At 42.3% G+C, this 12,604-nt stretch overlaps 1 protein-coding gene across 1 annotated transcript in view; it reads right to left on the reverse strand.

The window, feature by feature from the left end:
• Positions 1–12,604, reverse strand: part of LOC111156405 (dynein axonemal heavy chain 7) — a 263,890-nt gene that overhangs the window by 23,289 nt on the left and 227,997 nt on the right. Inside the window, exons 57-59 of the mRNA XM_022517313.1 lie at positions 10,928–11,128; positions 6,244–6,405; positions 1,278–1,463 (exon numbers count right to left, since the gene is read on the reverse strand). Of these exons, the coding sequence (XP_022373021.1) occupies positions 1,278–1,463; positions 6,244–6,405; positions 10,928–11,128 (549 nt within the window). The remainder of the gene's footprint in view (positions 1–1,277; positions 1,464–6,243; positions 6,406–10,927; positions 11,129–12,604) is intronic.

Below are 12,604 nucleotides of genomic sequence, written 5' to 3' on the forward strand. Positions count from 1 at the left end.
ATGGAGAGAGGCATATCCCAGCCACCTTATTTAGACAATTTCTTCCGGAGAAATTTTTCTGTGCCACGTTTACGGATGATTGTTCTTCACTGATTGCAATAAAAATAATTTTTTTCTCTTTACTCTGATTTTTCTATTTCCTCTTGTGATAAATCCATGTAATTCAGAAAAGTAAACATTACCCACATGCTTATTATCCTGAGATAATCACCATTAACATTTCTTTTTATGCATATGCACACACATTTTATATTTTATTTACATGGACTTCTGTCAAAATTGCAAGCCTTTCTTCAGGCGCACACAGTCATACCAACACTTATAGACACATATGGTGGATGGGGATGGGGGACTGGTCACTGACGGTTTCTCAAAATGGGTCATGTTACATACACCTGACTTCATCTCACCTTTTTCTCACGTGAAATCCTGATACCCCTGGTTCCACAGGTGGGCCTCGTCCACTTATCTAGTGACCGAGGCTCTGGGACTGATCTTCTCTTCATCCCTATTGACATCTGCTCTCAGCTAGCATTAATCCTAATGGACGATGTGGTTATGGTATGTGCCTCTGATGCACGTGGTCATAGGTTTAACTTTCAATACATGCCCTTCTGACTTTTTGGAATAAAATGAGAACCAATTCAATTGTCCTGGCGGTCCCTGGGCACCTACTGCGTGATCATGTGAAGGCAGATACCGCACCTTCCACTAGGCAGACCTGGAAAAAGGAGCAGAAGGAAATGGACTCTTGGCAGTAGGTGGTTCTGTAACTCTCTTCCCCTTTCTATCCGTGTGGCCTTGGGCAAGTCATTTAACTTCTGTCAACCCGCTTTCTCATTTGTAAAAAGGGCCGAGTAATAATACCGATGTTAATTTGATGCTCTAGTGAGATAATTACTGTACTGCTTTGTAAATAAGTAAGCATGATCTAGATATTAACTATTCTTGTTAATATCATTTTGTAACCCTTCTCGTGTGTGTTTCCATTTTAACTGGGGACAATGTCTTTTTACCAAAGGGACAAATTCATGACGATAGAATTTCAGGTCACTAAGAAAGATCTTCTTGGGCGAGTGGCGTTTCTGAAAGTCCTCACATTAGAGCAAACAGCAAACCACTACCTACATATGCATGAGGTTTGTTTCAAGAAGGCTGGAAAAAGCACACATGATGGTTAACCAAAAAAAATGAGGCCTCTGGGGGAAAACAATCACCATTTTATCAGAGGAATTTCAGGTTTTACTGCTTTTCATTTTCTTGAAGGGCGTACTTACGTCACCAGAAGGAGGAACGAAATAGATGCCGCTTGAGTCGAATTTATAGCTTGGGTTTTGGACTAATTCTTTGTTGAAGAATTTGTTCAGAATGCTGTGCAGCGTGCGCCGGTCCCAGTCGTCGGTCACCCGGCCTCCGTAGTTGCAGTCCCCTGTCATGTACCGCAGAGCTTCGTACGGCAGTTCCTAGAACCCAGAGTTCGAGTCACTCCACCAGCGGAGAGTTTCCAGCAGCGTGCAGAGTCACACAGAGCTGTGACACCTACTAACAGACCATCTACTATGTGCCAGACACAGAATCAGCGAGACCAGAATCCCATCCCTGAAACACTGACCTTGCTGACTGCCATTTAAAACAAATCCAATATAATTCAGAGATAATCAGGATAAATTTCCTGCAGTTTTTATATCCCTCTGGGTTTGACAATTGGAATCCCTGTAGAGGCAATTTTGCATATAATTTTTTACCAAAGCTCAGATTGTAAGATATCTTTTACCGTTTCATGAAATACTCTTTTAAAATATTTTAATAATTTAAGAAACAAAACAGAGGAACATGGGGGAAGGGGAAAAAACTGAGAGAGGGAAGCAAACCATAAGAGACTCTTTAATGAGAGAACAAACTGAGGGTTAATGCAGGGAGGGAGGTGGGGGATGGGCTAGATGGGAAATAGGCTTAAGGGGGGCACTTGGGGTTAGAACTGGATGTTATATGTAAGTGATGAACTCCTGAAACCAATATTACACTATATGTTTACTAACTAGAATTTTAAAACTTGAAACAAAAAAACATTTTAAAAACTATCTTCTAATATTGAACCCTTCAGTCACTCCTAATTTACTGCTGTGTTAAATTATGTTTCATTAAATATACATTTCTTAAAATTTCTAATGATTCTTTGATTCCTGAAAAGAAAACTACTATGTCAAAGATAAAAGAGTTTATAAAAAGCAATCGATTAATGTCACTAAGCTATTTTTTCTTTTTTTTTTCTTTTTTTTTTAAGAAGGCTCCATGCCCAGCATGGAACCCAATGTGGGGCTTGAACTCACACTCTGAGATCAAGACTGAGCTGAGATCAAGAGTTGGATACTTAACTGACTGAGCTACCCAGGCGGCCCACCAAACTGCTTTTCTGAAAGGCTATAGTAATTGTAGGAATCAGTTTTAAAATGTTTGCTAATTTGTTTGACCAAAAGTAAGTAATATTGCGTTAATTTGCTTTCTTAGAACATCAGTGGAGTTCATAGTTTTTTCATGTTTAATAACATGTGTTCTGTGAACTAGCCTTCTACCCATTTTTTTCAATTAAAGTTTTAATAGCTTTATTATATATGTATTATAATATATATGTTACATATTGTATATACTATATATACATAGTATACATAAGCTGTTTTACACATTATCCTTTTTAATCAAATTTGTGGAAATATTTTTTCCTTTTAGTTTGCTTTTTTATTATATTCTCTGATATGAAGAATTTTTAAATGTTTATGAGTGCAAAAGTATTAATTGTTCATATTGTAATGTGTTTTATCATCAGCATAAATACTTAAATATCAACCAGCAATTCAGAGCATTCTATGTCTCATTGCTCTCAACAAAACTGAGCATTATCACTTCAGGGAAAAAACTGATGGTTAAACAATAACATTGTTTAACTCCAGGTACATTTTTAAATTTTTAAAAATATTTTAAAGATATTTTTTATTTTTAGTAATCTCTATACCCAGGGGAAATTTACTGAATTAGGAGTTGGAAGTGATGAGACTTGTTATTTGTTAGAACTAGAATAAAAGGCAGAGAATTTAGGAGAACTTGTATCAGTGACCATTTTTCCACAAGACTTTGTGGAGAAACGAACAGAATCAGGACGAACTCCAGCATGTTTATGTTCTTCCAGCTTCAAAGGTGATGGGAGTTTGATCAGACGCACGCACTGCCTGGACTTGCCTTGTTAACCTCATAAAAATGAAACATAGCAAGAAAACTCACTGGCAAAGTAAGTAGGTGGTATATGAGGTAGACCAAAGGTGAACCAGCTGGCCTCTGGGAGGGCCTCCTGATGCAGAGGAAAGAGGAGAGGGGGACGTGTGTGATCACAGAAAAAGGGTTAAACCTGCCAACCTGCTGCAGAACTGATGGTAAGATGTTCTTTCTCTCAGCAGCCTGATCACAACCAGCCGATCACACTGGGGAGTGCATTCTCCCAGGGGCCCAGGGATGCTGGCCGGGGTTGCAGAAATCCTGGCAGTTTGCTGCTGGGCCCTCTGGGATGAAGGTTGAGACCACAGATGGAGGGAGTATACGTGGAAGCAAAGCTGGAAGTCAGCAACTTGTATGCAAGGGTGTACACAAAGTCATTCATTTTTGCATTGCTTATTAGCAAAAACTAAAAAGGAAATAGAATCCTAACAGTGAGCAAAGGGGGAATGCTGTGTAAGCAGCCATTAAGCAAAGATCTCTGTCTACTTCGGAAGTTGTCCACAATATATGCAGAATGAAAAAAGCAAACCGAAAATGATTATGTGAATATGATTATGTTTTTCAGAAAGAAACTTGTGTGTATATTGTGCTTATGTATGTATGACTTACATGCATATAGGAAAACTTCTGCACAGATATGTCCTAAGCTATGAAATTGGTTGCTTTGGAGTAAAAGTAGAGTGAGAGGGAGGGGTGGGCCTTAAACACACACACACACCCCCCTACCAAAACAAGAAAAACAAAGCCATTGCCCACCTGCCAAGCAGATTATATCTATCTACTATTATTTTCTTCTTTTCCAGCTTAATTTTTCCTATTTCCTTTCTTTAACCCAACAGGAATTACATAGTACAAATAATCTAACTTGTTTTTTCCTAATAGCAAATAATCAATAATCCTATCATAATTTATTGAATACTTCTATCTCCTATTCATTTTATCTTTTCTCTTTATGTTTCTTTTGAATTCTAGTCAGTTAACATATAGTGTAGTATTGGTTTTAGGAGTAGAATTTACTGATTCATCTCTTACATATAACACCCAGTGCTCATCACTGGGTAACACTGGGTGTTACATGTAACACCCAGTACCCATCACCCATTTACTCTATCCCCTCCCTCACCGCCCCTCTGTCCTGTTCACGTTAAATGCTGCGATTACAATGCCAAATCCTACACGTGGTATTGACGCCATTCTTATTGAGAGCTTGAAGATCTTTCCACTCATCATGATTCATTCATAAGACAGGCACTTATTGAGTCGTCTACCTCCTATACATTTTTAGGCACTAAGCATACAAGAGTAAACAAATCAAAATCACCATATAGTCTAGGGCTCATAATCTGAAAGAATGTGTTCCGCTCAGCACCAAAATTTGTATTCCCAGTGTCAGACATGCATCAGCAGCTCTCTCAAGACTCCCCGAGCGAAGCGGGGCCAGGGCACCCATGTTTCTGGCTACTGAGCTAGAGTATGTTAGGGGAAGGGTAACAGAGATGATAGGCAAGTAGATCATAAAAGACCAAAAGTCTGGAATCATCTCCTGCTTTCATCCACGTTCTCCTACAGCAATAGGGATTCCCAGCACAATGCCGGACAAGGGACACACAACCTAATGCACGTAGAAATGTGCCAAGAGGAGGCATACTTGGTCCTGAGTCTGAGATGGTTGTTCAAAAACTACTCCCCAAGGCAAACAAAGGTGAAGCACAGGAAAAGGCACTTGAAGTAGAAGGAAAACATATGGTGAGGCTCAGAGATTGGAACAGCACATCATAGTGAGAGAAAAGCAAGGGGATTGTGGGAGAGTGGCGCAGCAGTCCCCACTTGTCCGCAGGAGATGCGCTCCAAGTTCCCCAGTGGATGCCAGACACCCCCGAGAGCTGGGTTGCCCATGTGCACAAGCCTATGACAGAGTTTATGAGTCAGGCACAGTAACAGGTTAACAATGATAACATAGTAACTAATAATGAAATAGAACAACTACAACAATCTATTCTCATAAAATGCAAGTGAGCGTGGTCTCTCTCCAAATATCTTACTGTATTGTACCTGCCCTTCTTGTAATGATGCGAGAGGATAAAATGTCTCCATGATGAGAGAAGTGGGAGGAATGACAGGCATTGCGACGTAGCATTAGGTACTACTGACCTTCTGACAATACGTCAGAAGGAAGAGCATCTGCTTCCAGGCTGCACCTGACCACAGGTGCCTGAAATTGAGGAGAGCAAAACCGAGGATGAGAGGGCCCTCCGGTATAGGACATGGGCTAGAGCAGGGAGGGGGAGTAGAGGGTAGTAGGGTGTGGCTCGGGAAGGATAAGGAATAACTGAGTGTCAATGACTCCCGGATTTCTAGATTGAGGCTGGGTGGGAGTTCTATTACTTTGATGCAGGAAGAGACTTGAAAATGGGTCCTGGCAACAGTATTCCCTAAGATAATCGTTCCTCATTCTGTTGTTTTTCCAAAGTTTCCCCTACTCCTTGACCTGCTCTCCAACCACTGACATTGGGTGGTCACCAACAGTCAATCCTTAGTTCTTTTCTTAGGCTACAAGGCCTTCCTTTTAAATTTCAGATGTTCTCAGGTCTCTCTTAACACTTTAAGAAAGTAAATCTCTGGTTTGTGTTCACTTCCTTCTCTTGGGCTATATTTTTCATTTCAGAGCCCGGTTGATTTATGGTCTTCCCAACTCCTTTCAAAATAAGTATAATACACTCACTTCTTAGATTCCCACACATTTATGTGTCAAACATAAATGATAAAATATAGGTTCCTAACAAACCAGTGTTCTAACCACCTACAATAGCAGTTATGATATCCTGTTATAACAAAGTATTACTTAAGATGCTGTTGAGAATTATTCATTACTCATTTTATAAGAGTAGAAATTAATCGGAAGTCCCTGCTCACTATACAAACACAATGTGATAAGGAGCAAAATAAGTCATGTCCTTGCTGTGGTTTTTACGATACCTCGTACTGGTTCAGGAACATGTGGAGTTGCTGTACACTGATTCTTAGGTCAGTCTCGTTGAACTCATAAGGAATATTCCACCCCAGGGGTCCAAATTTCCGTCTCTCTTGTACCAAAGCATGAAAGAAACAGAGGCCGTAAAGTAATTTCTTGAATTCCTCCTGTAGTGAAAAGAAATGGCACCACATCATTTCCCTCCTAACAGTACATTATACTTACCATTTTTTTAAACTGAAAGTAACGTTTTGTTTCAAATATATCCATCCCAAAGTACACCAACACAGAATTCACTATTTCTACAGGCTATTGAGGCAAAAATACGTCCATTCATACACATGTTCAGTAGACACACATAGCTATGGATACCAGGTTTTTAGAGAGCACAGAGAGCTTGTCTGTTTAGCGTTACCTGATAGGCTGTTGGCGGTTCCAACCAAAGCGTAACGAGGCAAGAAGAATGAATTCCAACGTGTGGTTCCAGACCACCACGGAGAAATTTCAAAGGAGACAGTTTAAACCAATTAAGAAGCTCTACAAGAAGGACTTTTGGATTAAAACTTTACAGCCTCATGACTTTCCAAGTTCCTCTTAGGTAATAAGAAGTCTTACAGTTACTTTGAATGGCAAAGCCAGCCTTGAATCAGAAATCAGAACGTACGATGCACCCTCCACGAGAATGCTATAAAGTGGTCAAAATAGAGTTTGAGAGAGGATTTGTGACTATTTCCTTGGCAAGAGCAGTGGCTGTACTGGGAGCCCTCTGGCTCCCATCCCCAAGGGAGAAAGAAGCATGGGGTATATCTTCTTAGTCCAAGCCAGTGAGAAGGAATCAGTGGGGTCAGTCAGAGAGTTGATGCACATTCTCTGCAGCTAGGATAGAGGGAAAAGTACAAAACTTCTGCCTGAAAGAGCAGAGCCGTGTAAGGCTGCAGGGTAATGGACTGGGAGAGGGAAATCAGAGTCCCACTCCAATGGCAGGCCAAGCCAGTGTGGAGCCCAAGGAGCAGATGGGGAGTTGGGTTAAGAAAGTCAGCCAAGGGTGCCCCCGGCTGGCTCATTCCGTTAAGTGTCTGAAACTTGACTTCCCTTCAGGTCATGATCTCAGGGTTATGAGATTGAGCCCTGCATTGGGCTCTGTGCTGGATGTGGAGCATGCTTAAGATTCTCTCTCTCTCTCTCTCTCTCTCTCTCTCTCTCTCTCACTTCCTCCCCTTCCTCTTTCTCTATTAAGAAAAAAAAAAAAAAAAAGGAAAAGAAAGAGGAAAAAGAAAGTCAGCCAGGGGTCATTTGAAACATTTCTTGGTCAAGAGGACTTGTATGTTGGGGTGAGAAAATCCCTGCATAAGACCCTGTATGAAGTGAATGATATGAAGCAACAGCTGACAGGGGTCCGGAGCGGTCAGCAGAAGGAGGGACGTGCCAGGGGTAATGGAGTCACAGTTGGAGGAGTCCAGAAGAGGAGCCCAAGGAGAACCCATGAGAAGAGTCACAAGAGAAAAATTCAATCAATCCAAGCAATCGCAGCCCGGGCCCAGAATGTGCATTCCACCTGCCCTGGGGCTGCACGTATCCAGACTGAGCGGTTAGGCTGAGCAGCCGTCTGCCAGTGGGTCACAGAAAGTAGGACGCCGACTCTGTCCTATTCTCCCAACAGCATGAAGCCCACTGACCACAAGTCCTAGCGAAGTTTCTGGAGAATCAAAGCCTACGTTTTACGTAAAAGCTAAGTATAATTAACATACTACACTACACTTTCTGATTTCTGAATCAAGGCTGGCTTCGAAGTTAAAATGACCATAGGTCATGTCATTACGTGACAGTAACCAGAAAAGCCATGATGTTGCCCAAAGGTTTATCCAAGGGCAGGTGGAAATGTCCGCTGTGGAATAAACTGAAAGGGGGAGAGGAGACAAAACTAAATAGCATCAGTTTAACCAAAGAGGTGGGAAAAAGCGAAGTGACAGGTGCTCTGTGGGTTTGGGAACTATTTTACTTCATTTCATTTCATTTCAAAGTAGGCTCCACATCGAGTGTGGAGCTTGAACTCAGAACCCGGAGATGAACACCTGAGTTGAAATCAAGAATGGGACACTTAACCGACTGAGCCAGCCAGGCGCCCCTAGAACTATTTTATATATGTTGCAGAACAGAGCAAATCGGTCAATGTGCCGATGATGTGAGAGCCAGGTGACCAGTGTAGATGAAGGGACCTGCACATATGGAATGAGGGAAAGTAAGAGCGAGCCCTGGGTGATCGGGTGGAAGTCAGATATCCCGTTACAAATTATCACCTCTGAAGTGTGGGAATGAGTATGTACGTGTGCATGTACTTATCTTAGGCATGTATAGGTGTGTATGTATTTGTATGTATGTGTATGTGTGTGAGAGTACGTGCATATAGGTCCAAGTTTTCTCCCCTGAAAGGACCAAGAGCCAAAAACAAGGCAGTAGTACTGAGCTCGTCTAGAACCCACATCTAGGTCTCCAGAAGAAGGACTCCACAGAAGACCTTGGTTCTGTGGCTGGTTCCAGGGTTGAATGACAGATAAGCCTGCAGCACTTTATGCTAAAAAAGTAAGAAGGCTAAGTAACACGATAACAACAGCAGCAGCAGCAGCAACAACAATAATAGTCGTAAATGATGGCACCTAGTACAGAGGGGCCAGCTTGACGGTGCTCTGCTGACCAAACTGGGGACAATTTGAGCAAAAGACTTAAAGATGGTAATGACCTGTAAATCACCGGGAGAAAAGGCAAGGAATTTGGGAGTCCGCACCAACGACACAGAAGTAAAGGGGGAGGAGGGAGGGCTCTTGCAATTGAGAGCGGCAGGTGTCAGATACGGATGGAGCTAGAGTTGGAAATACCGCAGGCAACTACTGCATCAGGCAAGATATTCCACTGACACTAAAGCCGGGCCGGGGCTGCAAGCCATTGGCATGGCTTGAAAATGTGTCCCCAGAGACTGATGATTAGTTGCAAGGGGCAAAGCGGTTACTGCACACTGAAGAAATCAGAAAGATGCCACTTTCTCTGGGTGATCAAAATTCTATCAGCAGTGAGGGATACATGGATATCGTGTACCTCCCAATGGGACAGTCTGAGGACACAATTTCACCAGTGTCCTCTTTTGGCTAAAAATGTGTAACTTGAATCTAATTGTGAAGGAGTATCTGACAAGTGCCAAATGAGAAATGTTCTGTTAAAAATAAAAAGAGGAGATGAATTCTTCAGAAAGGATCATATCCTCAAAGCCAAAGAAAGGCGGAGGCAATGTTCCAGATTAAAGGAATCAAAGAGACATGGCAACTAAAAGGTCATTCTAACCCTAAACCAACCTGCAGTGAGCAGGGAAGGTGCCCTAAAGGACACGATTGAGTCAACGGACAAATACGGAACAGAGGAACCTAGACAGTGTGTCCTTGCCAAATCCACTAAACCAGTAACAACACCACGATAAGATAATACCGCTATTCTTAAGAAATAGACCTCAAAGTATTTACTTAGGGGCGAAGCGTTGTGACATATCTACCTTACCCACCAAAGCTATGTGTTAACAGGAGGTGAACTGGGGTAAAGGGCATAGGACTGTTCTTCACACTAGTTTTATCCTCGCCACTTCTCTGTAAGTTTTAAATTATTTCCCAATAAGAATTCAAAACGACAAGGATGATGTACTCTTTTGGCTTTTGAGGAGATTGGGCTTTTGGATTCAATTGTGTTTCGTAAATGCCCAGACTTCCAGGATGTGTGACTTCCTCGGAGAGACCTTGAGATCTAGAAGAAAGGGAGTGAAATGTTGCCAAAGGGCTTCTGTGCAGCCTATCACATGCGGACATGCCCTCACCACCTACCTGAGCGGAACCCACTCTGTCTGGACCCAATCAGTGCCAAAGCTACTCCGACAGCGGGTCTTAGAAGCGCAGGATGAGGTTGGACTTAGGATAAAACATAGGTGCTTGCTCTCTTTCAGTACCTAAGACTTTTGTTTAATGAAAGTCCTTCTTTATTTTTAACGTTTTCTTTTGATGGGTGCTTAAACATATCCCGATATCAAAAGCGTGAGCTGTTTAATGGCAAAAACTTATCAAGGTTCATAACCCCTCTTAAAAAGAAACTCTTCCATTTTTAATTATGGTAAAACGCTGTGAAACCATTTTAGGTCACAGACATTCACACACAGAATTCTAATCATGAAAGCAGTGGGTGGTTTCCCTGCTTGCCTGGGAACGCTAAAAAAGACCCTTATGAGTCCCATCAATCAAGGAGTAAAATCATTTTGGCTCTCATTATAGTTATATGGAGGAAATATTTTTATGTTGTAATTTGAAGATATGGCTCCAACTAGCAGAGGGCTCAGTTAATATCCTGAAACAAGATCCTCCAACCTTGCGGATTCGTACTGGGAATGGCTTACAGCGGACTTTCTAAATAGAAAGTTACATTATTAATGACACCCCAGAAGATCTCAGCTGAGCAGAAATGAGGCTGGTGGTAAAATTAAAATAAAATATTAATACAATTGACTTCAGCATAGTCAATAATCAGTAATCAAAACCAACGGCACTGCGGGGCAGGAGGCCTATTTAATTTGTAGTTTTATTCAGCCACACACATCCGTGATCACCAGGGGCCACTTGAGCCTTCGCAGGGCTGAGGTAACAAGACTTAGCCATTACTGACAGGCTTTTTGCAGCTGCCAAAGAACTCCGGGTCAGAGATCGGGTCCATGAGGTAGGATCGAATGATATTGGCTCGTAAACCTTTCGGCGCTTCATTGGTCATTTTCACGCCATTCTGCAGGACAGACACGGGGAAGTTTGGTGACGGGTAACTCGTCAGCCAAATGCGGGAATCTGGATGTGTGGATTCTGGGCTTAACTCCTGCAAAAAAGCAAATTAGACATGAATGGCTACGTACAATCCAGGGAAATGTCCGGGTTGTATGCGCACGGGGCGGCTTGCAGGGGAGGAGGCATTTCTACAAAAGAGAACCTACGGCTGCAATGGAAGGCATGAGTCTTAAAACCGGATTCTGCCCCCGAAACAACATTCTTCATGGAGAAGGCCCAGAGTGTTGCCCTGCTTCTCAAGAAATTTAAATCATAGGACTATACAGTTCACAAAGGTATTACATAATTTAGAGCTGGCCACAGTAGAGACTAAGACATTCCCAAAAAACCTCATATCTTAACCGATGTTGCTGAAATATTTATAGCTATAATTCTCTGCCCGAGAGCCAGACTAAGAATAATCCATTTTTCTCTCTGTAGCCGGGTTGTGATGTGAGAATGAGAAACATAAGTCAATAGTAAACCAAGCAGAGATGAAAAGAAGAAAGAGAGAGCATTTTGAAAGGTGAAGCATTAAAACACATCACTATTAGCTATATTTTCTTCAGGGGATATTCAGGTCTGCGCTAGGGGGGATAACAGAATACCCACTTAGCACTGTCTTGAAGGCTGTATAGGCAAGGAGTGATTATCACAGGCCCTTTCTCCTCTTCTGGGCCAGTTCCACTCCCTATTTCTACTTCCCCCACTTGTCCATGTCAGTAGTATCTCTCTCTCTCTCTCTTTTTTTTTTTAATTTCAATTCTTTATCAGTAAAGCACTTCTTGAGCACTCATGTGGTGAAGGAACGAGGGTGAATTAGGTAGGATGCAAAGGTGTCTACTTTCTTAGTTACCATAGTGGAGAGCGAGGGCACGGTGTTTCTCTCCTACAAGATGCCCTATGGCGGGTGACTTAAACAACATGACTCATGGGAATTTGGGTTAAGTGTGCCATCCGTTAGGATGGAGAGCTCTTCTCTCCTATATGACTCTCCGATGGGTATCTATGACACAGTTCAACAGGTCATGAGACTGGTCTAGAGATGGGGCAGCCATGAGGAAATAGGCACAAATATAAAACCTTTAACATAACACCTGAAGGATGGGAAGATGTTCGTAAGGCAAATAATAGAATCATTTTTCAGACAGAAATAACATTATGATGACCTATATTCTTTTTCTTTCTGATTTATTTATTTGTGAGAGAGGGAGTGGGAGAGAGAGTGAGCAGGGGAAGGGGCAGAGTGAGAGGGAGAGAGACTCTCAAGCAGATTCCCTGCTGAGCGTGGAGCACAACGTAGGGCTCCACCTCACGACCCTGAGGTCATGACCTGAGCCCAAACCAAGAGTCAGACACTTGCTTAGCCAACTGAGCCACCCAGGCACCCCATGATGGCCTATATTCTTGAAAAACTGTGCTATACCAATGAAGTGAAAGAAGTCCAAATGGCGAGAGCATAGAAGTCATAGAAGACAGTAGCGAAGGTCAACAGGAAGCGTGTTGTCAGCCATGATGAGGCTTTCAA

Source organism: Enhydra lutris, unplaced genomic scaffold (assembly GCF_002288905.1).
Source record: "Enhydra lutris kenyoni isolate GAN:26980312 unplaced genomic scaffold, ASM228890v2 scaffoldscaffold1, whole genome shotgun sequence".
NCBI lineage: Eukaryota > Metazoa > Chordata > Mammalia > Carnivora > Mustelidae > Enhydra > Enhydra lutris.